This window comes from Trachurus trachurus (genome assembly GCF_905171665.1).
Source record: "Trachurus trachurus genome assembly, chromosome: 13".
Lineage (NCBI taxonomy): Eukaryota > Metazoa > Chordata > Actinopteri > Carangiformes > Carangidae > Trachurus > Trachurus trachurus.
The window spans coordinates 21,271,720-21,295,230 of record NC_139892.1 but is presented as its reverse complement, the minus strand read 5'-3'; the positions used below and the strand labels follow the sequence as shown (position 1 = coordinate 21,295,230).

At 40.8% G+C, this 23,511-nt stretch overlaps 1 protein-coding gene across 1 annotated transcript; it reads left to right on the top strand.

Annotated features, from left to right (window-relative positions):
* Window positions 1-525: 525 nt before the first annotated feature.
* On the top strand, window positions 526-22,041 carry gosr1 (golgi SNAP receptor complex member 1). The gene is made up of 9 exons (XM_083985203.1): window positions 526-564; window positions 1,634-1,745; window positions 2,553-2,640; window positions 3,160-3,267; window positions 3,493-3,584; window positions 7,438-7,512; window positions 16,059-16,088; window positions 20,871-20,953; window positions 21,177-22,041. Exons 1-9 carry the CDS (start codon window positions 531-533, stop codon window positions 21,299-21,301), a joined length of 747 nt encoding a protein of 248 aa, XP_083841329.1. The 5' UTR covers window positions 526-530; the 3' UTR covers window positions 21,302-22,041.
* The last annotated feature ends 1,470 nt before the right edge of the window (window positions 22,042-23,511 follow it).

The window sequence follows — 23,511 nt, the reverse complement described above, 5'->3', positions numbered from 1 at the left end:
CATCAAATTCTCCGCTATCAATGAGTTATGTAACGCTGCATTAAAGACACAATGAGGATCACTAATGAGTACCTATTGATTACATCTATGATTACGACAGGACCAAATTCTTTCATTCGTTGATGTTTCACTGTTTATGTGCTTATCCTGCTGATCAGATTCCATTATGAGTAATAATACTAATCAAATTATTAAATTAAATTAAATATTTTAACGGATATTCATGTTTAAGTTAAAATTAAATAACATTTGTTTATGATATTCAAAGTTTACATCTTTTAATGGGCTTTAGGAGGAGATCTTTACCAGGAAGGCGTAGCAACTTTATTATGTGGGAAATGCTCTCCTCTACTATGTCTTTTGGTTATGTAGGTGAGTGTGCTACCTGAGAGGCTCTGTTGAGGGCGATAAAACTCACTGAATTACTTTCTTTTTCTGTATTTGCTCTGGTTTTTTGTGAGCGCAGCGTCTTCAGCAGCTGACACGTGACGCAGGGCGGCGGAACCCGGTGACGTCGCAGAACAACAAAGATGGCCGGGATAGGAAGCAGCAACTACTGGGAAGGTAAGGGAGCAACAATTTCACCGCTTTAACACGGCGCAGCCTTGACCACAACACCTAGGACGACACTCACAATGTCAACAACCAGTGTGCCGGTGTGTATGTTGCCATTTTTCGGCTCATACGGACATGTTTTTGGACACATAGCGCCTGTAGCTACAACGGTTTGCTACCAGCTAACGTCGGCTAACACGTCGCCCTGTAGATACAACGCTGCTCTTTAAACTGTCACGTCTGTGCCGCCCCTCTGAACTGAGCTGTCGACCCCCGGGCCACGAAGAGCTGCTTGTCCCAAGACTTTAATGAGCAGCGTGTGTTTTCTCTTAAATGACGTGCGGTTAAACAAGTGGAGACGTTCAGCTCCCTCCAGTGTTGGAAGTTAATGCGCTTTGCTGTGGGGCAGTTGTGTAAAAGTGTAACTTAACATCAGGGCTCCAGGCTGCTTGTAAAATTTTGAGACAGTGCAAGTAAAGTAAACTACTAAAAATGTGCTTTTTGTGTGTGTTTTTTAACACTCAAATAATCTGGAATCTGACATTACAGGTGGCATGCCAAGGTGTATGAGGATCAAGAATGAAAAGGAAATGTGAATATTTGCTCTGCAAGTCGATTTGTGCCCCTACATTTTCTTCCTGCACTCCTAACCTTTTTAGTTAGGGGCCACTTTGCTCCTAGTAAACAAAAAAAGTTAGTGTGGAGCCCTGAACATGCTCCATAAATACAACATAATGGGATAAAAACGAAGAAATCCTGCCATTCTTTCCACATATTAACATGATGTCAAATGTGGTCAAACCTTTAGATCCAATGGGATGTCTGTTATTCAACAGGTTCATCAAGGCAACATTTTCATTCAGTTGACCATGACCTGCGTTGTTATTATTGTTATCCATCATCTGTAAAATAAGTATTAACTACCTAATGAGTAGAACGCTCAGTATAATAACATGTAGTGGAGTAGAAGTATAAAGATACAGAAGAAGAGTACAGTTACCAAATTAAAACATTGTCTCTAGCTACGTTACACCACTAACTGTGATGTTTGGTCTGGGTGTGTGTGTCTGTGATGCAGATCTGCGGAAGCAGGCCAGACAGCTGGAGAATGAACTTGACCTGAAATTGGTCTCTTTCAGTAAACTGTGCACAAGCTACAGCAGCTCCAGGGATGGAGGTCGAGGAGAAACGTAAGATCAAGTCTTGAATCCCCTGTTTACCTACAGAATAAACAACCTTCTCTGGCAAAAGTCTGTCTAGGATCTCTACACATGCAGGCCATGAGAACTGAAGCAAAGATTTTCAAATTACAGTCTAACAATACAAAATATTCCATGCACTAATGTATTTTAAATGTCAGGTCAGAGGGCCTGGACATGTGGGCAAAAGCTATGTAGAACAGGTCAGGAAGGAGTTGTCTGAGGAAGGAAGTGGCTGTGAACAATACATTGAATCATACCAGCTGTAAGGATGTTGTTCTGTAGCTATAATATCATAGAAGTAAAGGGAGGAAAGGTAACTTTCCCATCTTAATATTGTAACACTGCCTGTACATATATGTGCTTCTTTGTGGATAAAACTTTGAGCCCTACCACACTTGTGATTTGACCAGCAGCATTAATCCATGTAGTGTTGATCTGATACCACACACAAACTTAAGTAGAAAGTACTTTTCTACTGATGCATCCTCACACAGGAGATTCTCTTAACGGTCAATATAAAACTATATGTCCTAATATGATTTATTCCATATGGAGGGAGGGAGTAGTGTTTATTTCCTAGAGGAATGTCATTGGTCATGCTCATTTTGGTTGCTAGGTGTCGTTTATTCAGTGAAGCAACTCAAATCAGATAGTGTATATGTATGTTTTCATTTTTTCAATTGTGTACATGAGAATCTTGTGAAAGATTTTCTTTTGCCTCATTTTTGAAAATGAGTGTGTGTACAGCTTTAAGTGAACTAATTGTTCTCCTTTCTTTGTTTTTTACTCCTGAAGGTCAGACACTACCCCGCTGCTCAACAACTCTACTCAGGACAGGATGTTTGACACCATGTCAGTGGAGATTGAACAGCTGTTGGCCAAAGTAAGTACATTCTCATGGGCCACTGGCCCGTGAAAGGCCAGCAAAAAAAAAAACTGCAATAAGAAAAGCACTGGATTTATGCTGAGGCTCTTGTCTTGCACCAGGGGGAAAAGCACACTACAGTTTTCACTTCTTCATGTTGTTTGTAGTCAACCCTTGAATGCTTGAATGTATTAGATTTCATTAGTCCTGGAGCAGCTGAAATGGCAGATTCCCCCAAACAACAACCAATCAGAATAGAGGAGAGTAATTATTGTACCAGTATCTTTTGTCAAGTCAATGACACAAATACAACACAAAGACAGTGTCTTGCCATTGTGCAGTTTCCCTGTTTGGCACTAAAGCGATGTAAAGTGTACTTGAATAGTGGAACATGCAAACATGGAGCATACTGCAAAACATGATAATAAACACGGTTATCTTATTTTACACATGCATGTGTGTGTGTTAATTTGCTGATCTTCCATGATGTTTTTTCCATCTGTGTATCTATTTATTCATTTTTCATCCCTCTTTCAGTTGACTGCAGTGAACGACAAGATGGCGGAGTACACCAATGCCCCGGGTACAGCTTCTCTTAATGCTGCACTCATGCACACACTTCAGAGACACAGAGACATCTTACAGGTTTGGCCCATATTTCTCTCAGTTTCTCTTTACATTTTCCTTAAACAATCACTTTCAGTACTCTCTAGGTAATGCAATTAAACTTTTGTTTTCTGTAAAAGCACTTTACAAATGTACACAGCTAAATTCATTGAGAACACAAGTGTCTGTGTTAATAGAGTGCACCGCCTGTTAACAGTCTGTTCTTCCTGTTCCCCTTGTTCCTTTCATTTGGTTTCCTCTCAGGATTACACGCATGAATTCCACAAAACCAAAGGCAACTTCTTGGCCATCCGGGAGAGGGAGGACCTGCTAGGGTCTGTCAGAAAAGACATCGAGTGAGTACCCAGTTATTGTTTTGTGTTACAGCCGAGTCTATTCATCACACTGTAAATGCAGTGCTAATGCAAAGGACCATCGGTAACTCATTATGTGAATTTACTGATGAAACTAGAGTAAATACAGTAGTTTCTTGGTGTCTCATCATCTCACATGAACTGTACATAGTTCCACACTAATAACATTGTCACATGATGCACTATTTGTGTTGGCAGCAGAGAGAAATAAAAACAGCCAGGCATTATTCATGGTGGTCCCTTGTTGGTTATAGAGCTTATTCCTTAGGGATAGTTGAACCTTGACTTCTGCTTGGCATGCTCTTGAAAAATGTTTGCCATTAAAACCTTAGAAGATTCATGGCCACTTTGGCCTTGTATTGAGAAAGTGTGTCCTCTCCACAGATTGGCTCAGTTGTGAGTCAGTGTATTGAAATGAGATGGAGGCTCCCCCGGCCCCAGACCATGACTCTTGTCTTTTTTTTTTGTAATGGCTTATTGATCTATAAGATGCAGCAGTGAGCATACGGTGAGCACTGCAGGATTTCTATTGATCCCCTCCTCCATCCATCTAATATGGTGATAGTCTCTGCTGGGCGACCTCACCCAGGCTTATATGTTCCATAGGCCCCACAGTTACTTTAAATGATAACTCTGCTTAATTAAACTCTCATAATGCAATTAAAAATACAATGAGGCCCCTAGCATCTTTGTTTCATGGTGATTTTTATTCCTGTTACCTAATAATTTGATTTCTTAAAATTTCTCTTATTGGTTTTTATGTGGAAAATGCAATATAAATATGTGATTGTAGACTAACATGCATATATTATCATTATAATTTTTACAGTAATGAATGTCCTACTAATGGCAAGTTTAAGGGATATTGATGTTTTGGAATTTATTTGTAGAAGGCCGAGGTTTTGTCTTTATGTAAAAATAAACAAACAACTATAAACAACAATGTCATTTTTTATTATACATAGAACCACAAATGATTGTATTCTTATTTTAATGACCTACTTGTATCAATAAGCCATTACTATCTAATGATAACAAGTCACGCCTCACATTGGCAATCAAATTTTACCTGTGCATCCACTTGGGTGGTTAGTAACATCCCATGAGGTCAGCGCTGCATGTAAGTGTCCACTCAGTCTTCTCATTAAATGGCATTGCTACAGAGGGCCGACGACCCTACTAATAGGCTCAGTGCTGATGAATCTAATGCATTAAAATAAAGCTGGTGTTGTTGACCTGGTGCTCAGCCTAACGATGACTAATGTGCCCTGGGGCCACTAATGAGGGAACCATCTGAGTTCCCAGGTAGGGCAGTAGCAACTCCTGCTGCTGTGGCGCAGTGCAGCGACATGTCAAGTCATACTTCACATGAGAGAACTTCTTTATATGCAAGGAGCAACATGCACCCAACGCTGACCCTCACTGGTGGGGACATGGAAAAGATGGAGAAGGAACTAACAAGATTTGAGAGCAGCTTTATCCCAGACAGCTGGGAGACTATATTTGAGGAATATCATAACCATGCGATTACATGGGAACACTAACATACAGAGTGTCTCTGTTTACTCGCAACATTAAAAAGTTGTGAGGCTACAAGATCATTTTTTTGCAATTACAAAATCAAGGGCCTGATATCTTAACTTTGATTTTATTTACCTAAATGCTGACATAGTTCAGTTTTTGATTATAGCAGTGTGGGTCAGCACCTTTGTTATAACAGCAGCATGATAAGAACAGTTATAATTTAATATTCTACAGAATAAACTGTATGCAAAGAAAAATAGCAAAGAATGCCCTTTTTTCCCCCCAAAATGTGTAAATCAACACTACCTTTTAAAAGATGACATTGATAATAGTGGTGGATCTGCTGCATCTGAGTCTTTGTTCCTTTCATCAGGTAGAGGGCAGTAGAAATCTTCGGGCATGGAGTAGGCCTGGCCAGAACGCCGTTCTCTGTAGATTTTTATGTGTATCAGGGTTGTTTACAATCCAAACACAAAAAAATCCATACTAATTAAAAGAAACAGTTCACACTGTGATATTTATGCAAACAAGTCAATGGGCAGTGTGAGTTTTTATCAAACACTGTACCAATACCTTGCAGAGCGCTCACAGAATCTGTCAATAGCACACACACACACACACACATACACACACACACTCTCATTTCTTGTGTGCAGCTGTGCCATTCATAACCGCAGCATGGAGCAGAGCTGAGCTCAGACCCAACGCTCCCTCTGCTCCTGCTTTCATTTTAAATGTCAGCAACAAAAATGACAGCTAGCCCATGATTTACATTGGTGCCCTTTTAAAAAGCCTTGCAGGAGTGATGAAGCTGGCTGTCAGTACAGGCAATTCTATCCCCGCGAAGGCATCAGCTCTGTCGATGGGACAGCCAGCCCACGTTCGGGGCGGCCACTGTGGAGTGTGCTGTGTGTGCACGGAATATAGTATTTCCATTCAATGGCTTTGGATGGTGCACTGGGGATGGAGTCGGCACATTTGCTCCTGGACTGCTTACAGTTAGCCGGGGTGGGGTGGGATGTTTATGGTATATGTGTGTTGAGCAGACTCTTATGTTACACGGTTTCTCCTCCTCCCCCCCGCTCTTTCCCTCGCTCTCGCCCAACAGTAGGGTGGGGCTGTTGAATGACCAGAAACCCAGGAGAGAAACTGGGAGTCAGCTGTTCATTGGATGTTGATGGCTATAGAGCTGCATGAAGCAAAACAGAGTGGTGTGATGTATTTGCTCTGTGAGTGGTAAAACAAGCCATCCATTAGCTTTGACTGCTTTTCTACCAAATAGCTCAGCGAGCGAGCACACGGCTTCATTTCTGCTTTTCTATTAACCCGGGATTTTGTGGTTCTGTCATTATGTGGATAGAATCATTGGTCACTCACATAGAGATAGGATTTACAAATTCAACATACTGTTTGAAACCCCCACCCACCGACTCTGAACCTGAGGTTCACAAAATTTCTATTTTAATAGACTGAAATTTGACTTTTTTTCTTTACTGTGACATGTAGATTCCAGTGGCTCTTCCATGATGCAATGGTTCTTCCCCACTGTTTTCCATATTTATTATTCATTGCTGTAAAAATTCACTTGAAGTGGGTAGATGGGGAGTGAGTTGGTGGGTAGATGGTTGGATGGAGGAATAAAGAGGCAGGAGAGGGAAAGAGTTAGAGACAGAGCCAAACCCAGCTTGTTGACAACTGAAGGAGGGGAGCCGATCAGGCCTAACCCAGCGTGGCATTTTCAGCTGGGTTAGTTACATGCCGAGCTGTGATTTTAGGTATTTCCGTCGCTGCCTCATAGCAGGGGAGAACCAGGTTGGCTTGCAATATCAGGCACTGCCTGGCAGCAGGATGGTCGTTTCTGCCCTTCCAAGTACTAGCGGTCGTGCCGGGGACACGAGAGAAGCTTTGCTCCCGGTGATTTTTCCACTCATGTCATCCTTCCCCTGCTCAACTAAAACATAATGCTGGTGTTGTTCTGTGATGTACTCTATAACCAGGCTGGTGTCGTGTTTGCTTTGTTAAGTTAGTGCTAATGCAAACTGAATATTTCCTGCTCCTGCTGCTGCTGTTGTTGCTTTACATTAAAAGCTCTCCACTGGTGAACCACAAGATGGCTTTTACTGTAAAGCAAGTACACGAATTACAGTGGTATTGGCGCCGAGTGCTTTATGATAGAAACTGCTCAGCAGTTGGACCAGTGCCTTTTGACTTATCGTCATACTTGTATAAATACACGTGAATGTTGTCACCACTGTCTTTAATTTGTGACACTGTTGCTTTTACTAATGAATCTGTGTGTCTTTTCTTTCAGGACATACAAGAGTGGCTCTGGGGTCAACAACAGAAGAACAGAGCTGTTTTTAAAGGAGCATGAGCACCTGAGGAAGTAAGTTTGCAGCGTCTTGCTTTGTTACTTTAGTTACTTTTCTTACAAAAACACATTTTTTCTATTGTCTTACATAACTTTGCATCTTCAAACTGCAAAAAGTTAGGTGTGTTATAGTGACACAGTAGGTCAAACTATGATCTGCCAGCAACCTAATTAGCGTCCTCCTATTGTTTGGCTGACGCTCAAGCACTGCAGAACAGCAAGAGGTAGTGAAGTCAGTGAAATCTGTATAACCGTGTGTTAGAGGCACCCTATGTGGGAAGTAAAATTGGATGTCAGCAGGGCACACACACTCTCTCTCTCTCTTTTTCTCTCACACACACGCGCGCACACACACACAAAGCAAACATAACAAACCACAGAAGAGCATTTAACTTTGACCAAACAAGAGAATTGTATCTGATAATTTGGACATAACCGGTCTCATTTATTCTCTCTGAGGCAAAATTTAATTTTCCTATTTTCAGTCGTTCAGTTATTCCCCATCATAGACCTTTAAAATCAGACTTTACCTACTCTAACATAATGTTTATCTCTCAATTTATCAAATGAAAAGGGCCTTGTAGAGTGATACATAATACAGGGGTGAACTCAATAAGATGAATGTCCAATACAATGCGCAGTCCAATAGAATAACTTTGCAGAGTACATTTCCAGAAACTAATTTGTATTTAAATTACACATCTCTTCAGCTGTGTTTCACCATGAATACTTTAATACATCCAATCCATCTAATGTTTGAGGTAATTTGCCTGGATCAGCAGTTTTTCTAATCAAATTTAGTTTAAAAAAAAAGAAAGAAAGGAAGAAAAACGAGTAGCAACACAAAGGAGGCTGACAAAGAGTGGGCGGTGGCTTGACAAGGAGTGGACCATTTCACCATGAATCCACTTTCCTAATAGGCTGTGCACAAATACAGTATGCACATATTCTTGTAGAGGTGAGTTTGTTGATTCCTTGGTTCTTTGCAGAACATGTGTAGTTTTTCGGCAAGCAGTCTCTGTATGTCTCTGGAGATGAGGATCGTGTTACGCTTGATTGATCCTATTAGAACCATAAAACAGGAAAGAGGGCCTGAGGAGAAAAAGGGCTAAAATGTGTTAGCGAGCAGAGCGATGGTCGGAAGTCTCACTTAAGGCAGAGCTTGGATACTCGATAAAGATGGATATCTGAGAGAAAATGCTCTTTAGCTTTTGCGTATCTCATGCTCTCTTTTCAAAAGGCAGTTTTAAAGACAAGAAAATTTGAATAACGAACTGTTAATGACATGAAAGATCTTTGAGATATTATGTTATTATTTAATATTCACACCATGTTACAGAGAGCTGGCCGCAGACCCTTTTGCAGCTCAGCTTGTGAAAAAAAGCTGCTTTGTGCCTTTTGAGTTTTTACTACAGGCCATTGAGCCTCCATGAAGAATGACCTTCTCTCTCCCTACAGTGGTTTTAGGGCAGATAATGTAATGTATGATCAGTACACGTTTGCATACGCGTTGTAGTGACTGTGTGCTTGACTCTGTAATATATTGGCAAGTGATGGTACCAGCATTGCAAAACTGATCAGCTAAGACTAATCACTTCCAAACAAAGTCCCTGCCAGTTAATCTACAAATGACCGTGGTGGGCGGAGTGCTGGCCAGCCTGCATTCATTCTCAACAGACCCTAATGTAACGGACATGCCAAGATTCATTTTTTAAAATGGCTTCCTCTCTAGTTGGTGGAAACTTGTGTGATAATACACAAGTCAGACCAACCTATGTAGTTATGTAGTATGAACAAGAATGAAAATTATTAATACTTGTTTGTGTCAGTGTTTGTGAACTGACTTGATCCATTTAACTGATGAGGGCTTCCATAAATATTGTTGGTGTTTTACACGTGTCTCATATCTTTGCTCTTATACGTCTGTGCCTTCCCAAATCATGACCATTCAGCTGAATTCCCTATAGGTGGACTCAATCAAGGTGTTAATGTAAAGTGCTATTCAAATACTATGTATTGTTGTTGTTGTTGTTGTTCATCATCTCAAATGTGCAAGAAAAACGAGAGCTGTATCTAAAAAATTGTAGAAGTTTCTAGCATTCATAATAAAGGGGTATTGAGTTTAGATTGACACAAGGGAAGGAAAGGGTGACAAGATATCAAAATGTGGAAAATCTGAAGGGGTCTAAATACTTTCTAAATGCACTGTATCTATATTTCCATATCTCAAGGCCATAAAACTTACCGTTCATGAATAAAATAGAAGCAGGACAGGGCAGGTCCATTAGAAGTTCATGCTGGACCCGCTCTAATGGTAGTGGCCACACTACTAAGGACTTCCTGTCAAACAGTTGTTGTTGTGGGGTTTTTTTGACAGTGAAATTGGGGAAATGTTCACCACATTGACATACATTTAACAATTTGATGATGCCATTTATTTGCCATATTATCGGAAAATGTCTAGTTCAAAACTCACTCTTCTTTCTGTAATTTTCCCTCAGAGGCTTTTTTCCCTCTCGGCTCTGCACATTCAGGAAATGGAGTTATTCAGTTGTGGGATGAGCATCTCCTCCTCACCTCCTGCAGGGAATCTATCCTCGGCAGCTGGCATTTTTATGTTGTCCTTGTATACATGCTTTGGTCTCTATGGTTTCCTTTTTTCAAGGGAGCACCACATCATGGCATTGTACGCTGTCTAAGGATGCCTGAGTGTACAAGCGTTAAAGAGAGCTTGAGATGACCTCTCAGCATACAAATTACACTGGGCTGCAGTTTTTATTATTTAGTTTATGTTTATTGACATAACCATTGTTTTAAACGTTTCTTTTCTTTTGTGTATTTTTTACTAGAAGCAAGGTATGCCAAGTTAGGGCCTTTGATCACTACTTTATTTTCTTGTCTTTTTCTTCTGCCCTCCTGATTTTACTCTGCCAGGCCGGTTCTTACCCATCTGACAAAGTTTAATCTGAGCTGCCAGCTTCCTGATATGGTAATGTGATTGTGATCAGTGGAGGAGAGCTCTGAGGACTGAGGATAAAGAGCTGCCATGTGCTCAGTGGATGACCAATGCCAAGATCCAAACACTTCAGTTCAGAATCAGTTCAAAAACTTTAGAGGTTCAGTTGGAAATGTATCCAACACTGCTGTCTGTGCCTTAAACACCTTAAAGGACAATTCCAGGCAAATTCAACCTGAAGCTGTAGTTTCCTAATATTTTAGGTCTAAAAGAATGAATATGAAGATTTTCTTTTTAATGTCTCCTGTTACACAGTAGTTCTGTCTGTCCCCGCATCACCACAGCAGCGTACTGTATAATGGGAACGGATGGATCTTAGGCTGTTTACATCCCACAAAACTGCATTTCTTTTCCCACAGACAACGTCAGATGGCTATTCAAACATACACCCAGGGGGTTGTTTACTTCAATAAGCCGACATGTTTGTAAACAGAGCTGTAATGCGAAGTCTTGTGAAGTCTCGTGCAAGAGTCAAGTTGTCAGTATGTTTACGGGCAGAATAAACAACAGCCAGACTTATCTTACTGCAATGAAAACGTTGTGCCTCCGAGTTGATATTCCTTTGTTGATAAAACAAACGGGAGCTTCAGACTTCCTGTAAACATAGAAAGCTGTGCTGTGACAGACAGTCAGAACTACTGCATAACAGGAGACATTAAAAAGAAATTCCTTGGATTCATTATTCATTCATTATTTTAGACTTAAAGCATTAGGAAACTATAGCCCCAGGTTGAATTTGCCTGGAATTGTCCTTTAAGTCAATTGATTTCCCTGCATAAACCTGCTTGCAAAGAAATCTAGACTAAGATGGCACATTTCTTACTGAGTGGATGAACTATATTCACAGATAAGCCAATATAATAAAGTCTGTTTATTATACTCGAAGTGTATTTTATCATGAAGACATTAACAAGATTCAGATTGTACAGTATTTGCTCTAAAGGAAGACGCCTTTATGGCTGGCCCACACCAGCAGGGCCGGGCCTGTAATCGCAAAGGTCACTGCCTGGCTGATGGAGTTGCCACCACTGCTCAGCAGAGTCGACCAAACCACAGTCTACCAAGCAGCTCTGGTTTCCTAACTGCTTGGGAGGTGTGGGACAGTGGAGGAAATCTACTTTCATTACATTCATCATTATTACTGAAGGAGGCGGAGGGGATGGACGAGTTCATACTAACGGTTATGACCAATCCAACATCGTCAATACAGTCACGAACACCTGCCTCGAATAAAAGGCTGTTCCGTTCTGAAAGTAAATAAAAACTGAACTATTGTGGAGCCAGACCGAGGCTTTGAACTGAGTGAGACACAAAATAAGGAATACACTTGGTTTTGTTGCAGGTAGCTGGTAGTTCCCTTGTTGGTGCATTTGCCATTTGTTTTACATCTTTGCCAGATTTGAGTCCAGCCTATGGTCCTTTGCTGCACGGCATTCTCGCCTGCTCCAGTTTTCCCTCCTTCCCAGTATTGGTAAATAATTGTATGAGTAGATATGGCTGACAGTTCACTCCCCTGTCTTTCAGTTAGGTGGTTTTGTCAGATGATGTTGAAGTTATAAAATCAGGATTTGGCCACAGGTGGTCCAGCAACATATGGGTTTTGACCCAGTTCTATTTTAATTGACTCCAGTGGATTTGTTGTTATGCTGCTTTCTCGTGTGTGTCGATTGCACTCTAGGTGCTCCTCAGTGTTTTCTTTGCCCAAGGGCCTCCCATTTGAACAGTGTTCATATCTGAGCAGTAAAGTGGAGTGAAGTGCTGTAAAGCTCTTGTTACTGATAACACATGCATACATCTTGATGCAGGTTTTTACTGTTGCTTTCCTTTTACTCTGCTCTTACTTCTTTGTGATTGTCTGATTGTGGCTATTGTTGTGTGCTAATACTAATACTCTTGTGTGAGTGTGACCAAAATGGCAGGTGTGTTTGCCTCTGTCCTTAAAAAAATGCTTGTATCCAAATTAAGAGTTACAGTTCCCTGCTCTCGTCCACACAACAATGTGCCTGTTTTACATCTCTAGGTTCAGGGTGCTTTTTCTTTAGGCTTAATTCTAATTAATTTTAAAATAAACTATCCTCACAATGTGTAAATTGTAATGAGTAAGCATCAGTGGATTATGAATCATATAAGGTTTGAACTTTCAGTCTCTTACTTGTGCAGTTTGTTGCTGCCAAGATTTCTGAGACTTTTCTTTGCAAAGTAAATAATGTTTCAGTTTACCTGGCTCTAAGAGCCAATCTGACGGAGAGCATTACTCTCAGAAGACTGTATATTTTCCTTCAGAATACCACTTCAATAGTCTAATAATTGATGAGTCAGCAGAAGAAGTTATTATAAGTTTTTTGTCACTTTGAGTGCCACTTGCTTCATACTGCCAACACATGCATAATGTTTTTTTTCTTTACCTCTAAGTGAAGGAGTTTTGAGTTTATAAAGAGGGACACACACATGTGAGCAATAATCAGCTTTTCTGAGTCCAGGTTCATGTACATGTGAATGTTACATGCACATGCGAATGACAACAACAGTGCACAGAAGCACATGGACGTGGTCATCACATTGGGAAAGGCAATTAGCTCGGAGCTAATGAGCAATTTAATGACTGCAGCAAAACCCCAGTGACCAGGGGAAACGGAAGGAGCCCACTCAAAGCTAAAGCCACAGAGGGCCGTGTATGTGAACGTGATGGCACAATCAGCCTCACCGCTGCTGCGGTGCCTTCATGATGGAGGAGGGGGGGCAAAACGTAAATCCCCCCCCCCATCTCCTCGCTGCATATAAAAACTACATAAATCAATCCTCACCCCGGCTCACAGCCACTCTCTCTTTTGCTCCTCAGCTCGTGATTTATAGGGTGAGCGCTGTCGGCAGTTTAAAGGATTAGTTTGCTCAGTTAGTGTTTTGTCTGTCCACCATTTTTCCTTTCATCACTTAAGAATGACTGTCTGGCTTTGGCCTAACCATGTTCTATTGAAGTTGTCTATTTTCTATTTCAGACATACTCCCTCTGTTAGATCTTATGTGCCTAATAATCAAATAATGGACTTCATGTTTTTAAAACGACATTTGTTTTTAGACTGAAGAATTGAGGTTGCTTCAGGCCTGTTTTTTTTTTTCCATTTTAAAGACAGCATGCCCACTCCCGCAGTATTCTTTGCTGCACCCACCAATTCCCACAATCCATCCATGTGAAAAACTTTGCCTGCCAGCCTTCAGTCTGAATCTTGTGCCAGTTAACTATTTCACAGAAGGATTTGATTCTTATGAACGATTCAGTTTCAGTACGACAAAGGCAACAGATAAGATGTTACAAACGACTGCCAAATCACAGTTTGGTGCTTCTGTATGGAGCTGTGTCCAGGAACAGAACGCTCTCCAGCCCACATCGTGACTATGCAGTGTCCCTTAGTGTCCACAGCCTCTCTCTTGTTAGCAAGTAGTGCTCCATTTGTTAGTATCTCTCCTCTCTGCTACCTTTTCTGTAACTCTTCATGAACTATGATGAATACAGTAAACTCAAATTCAAATGCAGGAATTAATTCAATGAATATGCAGGAAATTGTGAATGAATGAGGTTGAGATTAAATAATTTTTAGTCCTGCTTGGTCCACCTACAGAGAGAAAAAAACCTTAACGTTACAGGTTAATGACCTGTACTAGTAGGAGGACCAATCTCAAGGTGATTACGCGAATATCTCACCCACAAATTGGTTTTTAGCTCTGACGGATCACTTTGTTAATAATTGGCTGGATAAATAACCTTGACAAGATCCACAATCAAATTAAGTGAGAACCTCAGGATTATATTTCTTGGTTTTGCTGTTTTGTAGTCTTCTACCTACCCCACGCCTGAGACTGGCAGCATTGAGCAGCTCCCTCAGCGAGTGGCTGTGGCGTAATGTCCTGCTGCTGTCAGACCATACAACTAGCACTGTTCCCAGTGGCCACAGACACCCATACACAATAATAGGAGCAATATTTCTCGGTAATACACACTACTTGCTTGACGTGCAGAAAACAATAGGCAATATTGTATCTCATGGAAACACACGGATGGAAATATCTTTTTCACTACGACTGATAGCCACTCTCATCAGAATCCTTCCTCTTAGCACTGGCTTTTCGAGCCTTGCGTTGCTCCTATAGGATAATAATAATATTACTTATCTCCTGAGATTATTGGGTCTGCCTTGCATGAACCATTTTTGATAAATTGATTTGTTGAAATTCCTGAGGGTTGCAGCATCTGTCTCTTGGAAAAAAAAAATGTTTGCACACGTACAAATACTTGCCAACGATGCTTGTGCACATGCAGGGCCTCAGTATGCCGTACCTCTTGCTTACAAAGAAAACAGATGCAGGGTTGCAGAGTCTTCACCCCTTTTCTGTTAGAATCAGCATTTGGTGTGCAGAAATGCAAAATGTTACTTTATTTAACGGAATAGTTGCAGCTTTACTTTGGTTATTGTGTCCAATCAAGGAAAGCCTTTAGTTAACAAAAAGTGAGCTTCGAGTGAGGATGGTACAATACGTTCCCTGTGCAGTAATATGTCACTCAGGAACTGTACGTAACCATAGGAGGCTGAGTTTTGGTATGATGTTGAAAATACTCAGGTATTCTCTCATTTGCCTTAGGAAGATCAGGTCAAGAGATAGTTTGGTTGAAGTTAGAGATGGTTGTGGCTCGGCAAGGCGTTTGTTGTGGATATGTTTAGTGTAGGAATCACTGTCTGGCTTGCTCTTCCTGTAACTTCTGTTGTTTGCAGAGCACTAAGAGCTTAACTCAAACCACATATTGAGCATGATTATGAGAATGTTGAGCTATTGAATGGATTGTGAACCATGAAATACAATCCCTGCAGTTTTGTTTGTTTGGTTTACTTTAGTCCTCTGGAACATTATCCAAATTGATTCCAATTAGGGAATAAACCGCTGAGAGCATTGTTGTTCATGAGCAACCTGAGACACAAATCTGGAGTTGGAACATAACAGGCCTGTGTTCGTGTGTTTGACTTTCCCCTCCAGTATCTCTGTTGAACAAAAGCTGATGTCCGACACTCCCTCTCTGATAGTTGGGCAGAAGATTAAACTCCAGGTTCCCTCAGGTGAAATCCTCTCTGGGTTTATTTTATTTAGACCATAGTGGTCAACGGGGAAGAGACACAAAAATTACTGAAGTGGCAAGTGAAACAGAACAGAAATTTCTCTTGTACTTGAATTATTCTGGTAAAAAATAAATAAATAAAGGGAAGCTGCTTCAACTCCAAATGCTGTGTCCATAAAACTTTTTTTTTAATCATCTAGTGCCCAACAGAGGATACAAACAACACAGGACTATATAGCACATTACACAAAGAGATGTGATCACACCAATGCTCAGTTTGACTACGTACGGTTAAAATGATGAGGATTCTTGGCTAATTAGTTCTGTGTTGATCACTGCCGATCTGAAGTCGGGGCTTTCCATGCCTTTGAGACACTGCGTCATGTCAGTAACTTACCAGTCTCTTTCTCTCTCTTCCCCTTCCCCTCTCTCTGTCTATAGTTCGGACCGACTGATGGATGACACAATAAGGTAAGGCCTTCTTTCTGCCTTGCAGATATCGGAAGACATACATTATTTGCATGTGACAGCCCCTCACTCCCCTCATTCATTGTCTTACCTACCTGCTGACCCTGACTGTAAGTCCTCACCGTGTAACCTCAGTATGGATCTTAACATGTCAAGCCGTGCAGCTGCTGTTGAGCCAGCACTGGGGACCTGTAGAAAAACGATCCATTAATGTGCTTCATCTCTCAGCAGCTACTATAGGCTAGAAATGCTAACCTTGTGTGAGGAAATGAATGGACTGAACAGAAACAGGTTTTCTGTCCTTTATCGTGTTTAAGGATAAGAGAGTGAAATGTTCCACAAACTGCACTTTTGTTGGCTCTGTCGGACACATCCTCCTGATTTAAGAAACATATCCAGCGCCCATTTGTTCATAACTCCACAGATGACTCCTGGGCAATTTAACATGATGCAGTGTTATGTTATGGCCAATGATTATAACTGTGTCAAAAGATAAATATCTCCATAAAGCTCTGCAGCTGCTGTTGTAGAAATGAGAAGCTAGTCAGGCAGAGTTGCAGCTGTAGAGCATCTCACCACAATCACTCAATTCATCTAGAATTAATTCAGAATCTATAAGCAAATCAGTTTTATATTCAGGCACTTTTTCTAATGTTTAAATTGAGGCTGTCATCAGCTCATTTATTGGTTTCTCACCGTTGTGTTGTGCTCTTTAAGAGTTCATTTTTTACTATAGTGTCTTTGTCTATTGTTTTAACTGAGATAGTTTCAAGGACACAAAAGGCTTGGAGGTTTTCCAACTGCTGGTCATGTAATATAATCTGTGCGTGAAAATGAACAGGATTTCCGCAATGCTGGATGACAGAGCAAATCTTTCATCTTCCCTAATTTGTGGGTATTATCCATTTCTCACTACTCTTTCTCCTTTCAGACCTTGATCAATCACAAATATGTCGCTTTTTGTCTCTCACAGTCTTCCCTCTCTTTTCCTTCATCATTTTCCCATGTCCAGTCCTTCTAAGCAATGACTCCACAAGAACAGATGTGAGCGGCGGTCTGACTAGTGGATGTTGTCAGTGAAATGGTTGACGATGCTGTGTGATTCTCCTCATTTATTTCCTCTTTGATTCCTTGAACTGCTCATATTTCTCCAAACATAGTCAGCCTTTTCTGAGCTTCTGTCCACATTGAACAATTGGGCAGTCAGTGACATCTCTGTCGTCATTATAATAGATTCAAGGGAACAAGCTGACATATTGTGTAGAGAAGCAGAGAGATATCATTGATTAAGTATGTGCTCAGTGTCAGTTAACGCTCCTTTTTATGCCTTTGCGCTGCGGCAGCCAGACTTGGAGGCATATTGTTTTCAGTTTTGTCCGTCTTTCCCTTTTTCGATGACACACCACCTCAGTTAACACCTTGACCGAACTCAAATTTACAACAAACGTTACTTGGATTTTTGCGGCTAAAGATCAAAAGTCAAGGTCACAGCGACCGCACAAAATGTGGTTTTGGCCTTCTGAGTATCTCGAGAACACTTCTTGAGAACACTTCAAGGAAATTCATCCACATTTGGCACAAACGTCCACTGCAACCCACGGATATGGTGATAACGTTTTGGTGGTCAAAGGCACACTGCCATTGTGACAAAATTTCACACAAATTATGAATATTTTATCCAATCCAATCCTACTTTATTTGTTGAGCACTTTTAAGCATCCACAATGGACCAAAGTGCTGCACAGAATAATAAATACAAGCATCAGAAATAAAGACATAACACCTTTCATAAGGCATAAAAATACATATAAAAACAAATAAAATAAATTAAAAGGCATACAGGGTTGGTAAAAATAATAGCCGTACAATAAAACTATAAAATAAAATAAAATCAGACAGAGTCACCGTCTTACCAGGGAACAAGGTGGCCAAGGAGAAGAGGTGGGTTTTAAGAAGAGATTCAAAAACAGGCAGAGGAGAGACTAGAATGGGGAAAATGTGGTCGTGTTAACGTGTGCCAGTTAAAAGACGTGCAGCGGCATTTTGTACCATCTGGAGATGGGCGATGGAGGACCCACTAACCCCCATGTAGAGTGTGTTGCAGTAATCCAGCCGGGTGGGAACAAATGCATGAATTACTGTCTCAAATTGCTGCTATGTAAGGTTTGGCTTTATTTTGGCCAGCTGCCTTAATTGAAAGAAACTTGATTTCTATGTTACTGTTAACTGTGCTGTGTCACTATGACTGGGTAACTGGCAGGTAAGATGTGTGGTTTCCAGATCATGATTTAAAGTAAACTATGAAGGCGTTGTTTTATTCGGTCACATTTTATTTCATGCATTTACCATTGATGTCAAAATGAGAAGCAACCAACAAATCAATAATATCTGAGGAGTGTCCGTGTCATCTGATAACCACTGTGGCAACTCGAACCCTAATTTTCACTCCTCTGTGGTGTTTATCTTATGAAAGGAAATGATGAGGTATCCTTTCACACAGAATAACTTTCTTAACTGTATTTAAATTGATTTAACAGTTGAACTCTGATCTTGTTTTGATTGTCTTGTAAGAAAGATCCCTACTCCCGAGGCTTTTCTTTATTTCTATGGATTTTTTCTTTTTTGAACAGACTTTTGTTTCAAGCAAAGGCCTCTGATAAAGATGTATGATTATTGATTCTAGGTTATATGAGTAAGTCAGTGACTTACACTGATTCCCATTCAACAGGCAACTTGACAACTTGAGACCTTGTCTCCAGTTCACTTCAAATCGTCAATCACGGCCTGATCATATACAGAGTGTGAAGGGAATCTTTATCCTCCAGCTCTGATTCTCATGAGCTGGTTAACATTGAGATAAAAGCTCGTCAAGGTTGCTGGAGTCAGCAAAGTGTTTCTTCCTGACTGAGGAGAACATGATCCACAAAACACTGATCCAGGCCAAGACTGCGGACTGTCCCCTCAGCAGCCTCCACCCGCAGGAGTTGCCATAACCTCACCCACCCAGACACCCCACCCTCCACACACTCAAACTTACACACTGCAAATTGTGATTTACCTTGCTCAAGTGCACACATGCCCACATGCATGATGGTCATGTACCAGCTTAAAGAGTAAACAACCATAATGATTTCATTTACTTTGTTTTCACCTGCCTCCTATGGGGCTCTGTGGCTCTGGGGTGGGAGGTGTTTGTCTCCTGAGGCCAGCGCTCCCGGGTTGTCGCCAGGCTGTCCAAAGGTTTCATAATGCTGTTTGCAGTGAAGGAACAAAAACTGTTGCACCAACTATTTGTTGAGCACGTTAACACCGTACTTAGGCTTTTCATCTTCATTCATTTCACTGTTTGGATTTAGTAAATTGTCTAATCTCTTAACAAAGGTTGCTTATACAGTTTATGTGTTAAAAAGCTACTTAAATAAATAGATTCAGTTTTTTAAGTGTATCATATTGAACAAAAATGTTTGCTTGCAGCACTAAATCAGCTGCTGGCATGTGGCATAATGGGTGTAATCCTGATAACATACCAATATTTTGTGTCAACCAATAAGCAACAAGATATGTCAGAGCTATAATAATAATCTATGTAAAGTGCTTTCAGTGTATGGATGTCGTAAATATGTTCAGTTCAGTTTAAATGCAGTCATGGTTGAGGTAGGTGTAGAGGAAGATTGTTTGCTAATTGCTTATTTCCCACAACTCAGACGCTTTAATCCCTGTATGAAGGGCTTGAAAGTGGACGCCATAGCTATTATCGATTATTGTGTGTAACAGATGCCACAGAAGGCAAACATAGAGCCTGAAACTTTTCCTGCCAACTGCCCAGCTGCACTTTCCTACTCAGAGTTCCCGAGGCCCAATTTCAAGAACAAGAGAGGTACAATATCACAGCAATTCAATACCTTCCTTTCACAAGCCCAGGTGGCTACCACACACACACAATATACTGTAGGCACCCACACAAAGCTAAAGGAGAGCGTGATAGGATGACTGATGTTTCACCCCAGAATGATTCCCCTCCTCATACTGTAGCGTCAACGGACTAACAGGCACGTAGTCCTTCGATACTCATTTTTCATTGTTACCGGAAGTGACAAACTATGCCTCACTGTTCCGTATTATTTCACATCTCATAACACTCAGTATGCAGGAATGTTTATGAGATTGTTATCAAACAGGTGACAGCAGCACATTTAACACATTAACTTTAGCAGGTTAAATATCAGATTGAATACTTGCATGTGCGGATTCAAGTAGCTGACATTTGACAACTAAAGACAGTGATTCAGTGCAAATCGAAGTTGACTCTACATCAAAACCTTCACCTTACAATAATATGGTGGTTTGAGCTCGCAAGACAATAATACAATTGTATAAATATACAATATACAAACAATTATATTGGTTAACTGTCTTTTGTTGGTTCATGTATTTTTCCAGGCTTAATCGGCTTACTCTTGCTTTTAGGTGTGGGACATGGTGTGAAGAAGAGGAAACATTGAACCTCTAGCTATTGAATTTAGATAATAATCAATAAGTGTTGTTATTTATTTGTTCATGCATTTTTCCCCCAAAGTGTATATTGATTCTTTTGGCCTCTTTAACAGTTTGTAGCTTAAAACTAAAAACTAACCCTCTGACCCTTCCACTGCTTATTTCTCCCAAAAAACATCCCCTGGTGGAATTGAATTTCTAATCATACATTGTTTGTACTATTGACTGCGACCACAAGCAGCGGTGTCACTCATTTAACACGTGTTAACTCATTTCGCTCTGTCTCTTCAGTATTGCCATGGCGACCAAGGAGAACATGACCTCCCAAAGGGGCCTGCTAAAATCCATACAGAGCAGGGTCAACACACTGGCCAGTATCCTTTATGTGTGATGTGTGTGGTTGTGCGATTCGAGTCAAATGGAAAAAAATCCAATCGATTGAAAGATGAAGTGTCCATGTTACTGGTCCCTATGGAAACGATGCTCACATGTTGCACACTAGAATGACAGTGGTACTTTACTGCAAGATTCAGGGAGTCGAGGGACGCAAAAATTCAGGGATTTAGATATTAGCGATGTTCCTTAACCCATGACTAGACCGCTTCCCCACTATTAACAATCTCATCCAGCGGATCAACCTGCGGAAGAGACGGGACTCTCTCATCCTGGGCACAGTCATCGGCGTCTGCACAATTCTCCTCCTCCTCTACGCTTTTCACTGAATGCCAGGCCCGGTGAAATCTCTGAAGGAGCAGGGTTGATCCTGTTGTTTGTAGCGTTGGTGCCCCCCAGGAGACTGAGCTCGGTGATGGAAGGAGCCCGGAGGCCCCGGAGCAGAAAGACTTTTCAGTTGGTCCAGTTCTGGGACAGGAACCAATTTGGCCAACATGAACTACTGACCTTGTACAGTATCTAGCAGTGGGACGGATGGAGGGCGGGTGGTTGGGTGCTCATCTGCCAACGAGGGAACGGAGACCAAAACTAGATAATAAAAAAAAAATTATATTGATAACTGACTTGAAGAGATACTCTGTGATGATGAAAGCGTGAAGAGATGGTGTGATGCATAATTCTTTCTCACAGGTGGAAGGATTTTTAATTGAATGGTCCTTTTTATTTGATGCCATGGGATGGATGGTACAGTACATTGTGGGCTATAAAATGTGAATTAATAAATTATTCTTATCAGTATGTTCAAAAAAGTGTGTGACACTATTAGATACTCAACATTTTAAACATTTTGTTTTTCAAATATATGATTTCAACTCTATTGAAATGTGTATTGAGCCCTCTAATTTTTGAGTGAGTTACTGTAATTACAAAGATGCCACAGCAGTGCTAGGGCTAGCTTTCCTAAAATACAGTTAACTAAATTTCCTTGGGTTTTGCACTGCTAATTAAACAAACTAATCGGATATGTTGCACTTATGGGAAATTGTGTTGGATGTTTTTGATATCTTACAGAGCAAACAATGTGTCGATCAATCAACAGAAATAATCAGCAGATAAAACTGTAATGAAAATAAACATAATTCGCTATTTCCATTCACATCAGCATTCTCAATAACATACTGTCCATTTAACTCATTGGCTGCCAGCCATTTTCAGAGCAGAGAGCCCCATACTGCCAGCCATTTTAGAGCATTTTGAACGATCTTATAAGACCCACAGAATATTGTGTTCTATGACTATATAAACACCGAAACTACCAAGAGAAAAGTAGACTCTCTTTGTTCAATAGGAAAAAAAAAGTTTGTTTCTACCTTTTTCCGTTCTTTTGTAAACAGCAGTAGAACATAGGCTGGTTTCGCCAAAAACAGCAGTTTTTGACCAAAACACTGAGAAAACGAGCTTTTTGTGGAAAGAAACATGTCAAGCAGAACAGTGACTTTGACGTTGATATTTTTTGCTTTAGTGACACCTCACACATCTGAACAGTGTTTTCCTTCTATAAAACAACAAAAACAACACTGAGAAAGGACTTTTGATGGCAAAATAATAATTTATTTACAAATATCAGTAAAAATGCATTAACTTTTTTGTACGTTTGTAGCTGTCACATGACCTCTGCCCCATGGTCGACCACTGCTCGATCCACCACCTGTAAATTATAGAAATATATAGAATTACCATAAAAATACATCTCTTATAGATGTAGTCAAGTGTGATGTGGAGTTTTTTTTATTTTTTTAACCTTTCCGATCAAAGCGATCCGCCCTTCTCTAAGCAGTAAAAGTTAGCTCGCTAGCAAGTTAGTTTATTTTATTATTTTTACCATTGATGTATTATATTATTACCTTCATGTCTTTCTGGAGCGTGGGGACGAGTCTCTGCTGCTCCTGGTTGATCCGGATGGAATCGCTCGGGTCACGTCCACCGAACCGTCAGTTGAGCTGGGCTCTGGTCTGTGGTGACACCGTCAGCTGCTGATTCTCACCACTCGGCCCGGCTTGATCGCCGGTGTCCAGCGTCGGTGTCTTTTTCAATGATCTCCGTCATTTTCTCACGATCGCGACCCTCTTCCTCTCCGAACTACCGCGACACACACGGTACATAATGTGCCGACGTGCGGAACACATAGGCTCCGTGCATAAGTTTCTTTAGCATATCTCTTGTCATCTCGCTTCTTCTTCTCATACCGTAATACATGCTGATCTCTCATCCAAAGAGGGCACTGCTGCCCCCTACAGGCCGCTACACATCTTTACACTAGTTTACAAGCCTGATATTGATGGACAAGCTCCGCCAGACCTTCCTCCAGCCCTTCCCGTTGAAAAACGCAATTGACGTCTATCGACGTCAATGGCAGTGAACGGTTGTAATTAGATTGACGTCTATAGACGTCAATGGCAGCCAATGAGTTAATCTTGGAAAAAAATAGAAAAGAGAAATTTACAATTAAATTAATTTGTCGGTTGAGTGGGAGCTTTAG

Bases quoted from the DNA above. Each gene is read 5' to 3' on its own strand.
- gosr1 (XM_083985203.1), top strand. From the start codon at position 531: ATGGCCGGGATAGGAAGCAGCAACTACTGGGAAG. The intron at 565-1,633 runs GTAAGGGAGCAA...TCTGTGATGCAG, and splicing joins AAGCAGCAACTACTGGGAAG to ATCTGCGGAAGCAGGCCAGA. The intron at 20,954-21,176 runs GTATCCTTTATG...ACCCATGACTAG, and splicing joins CAGGGTCAACACACTGGCCA to ACCGCTTCCCCACTATTAAC.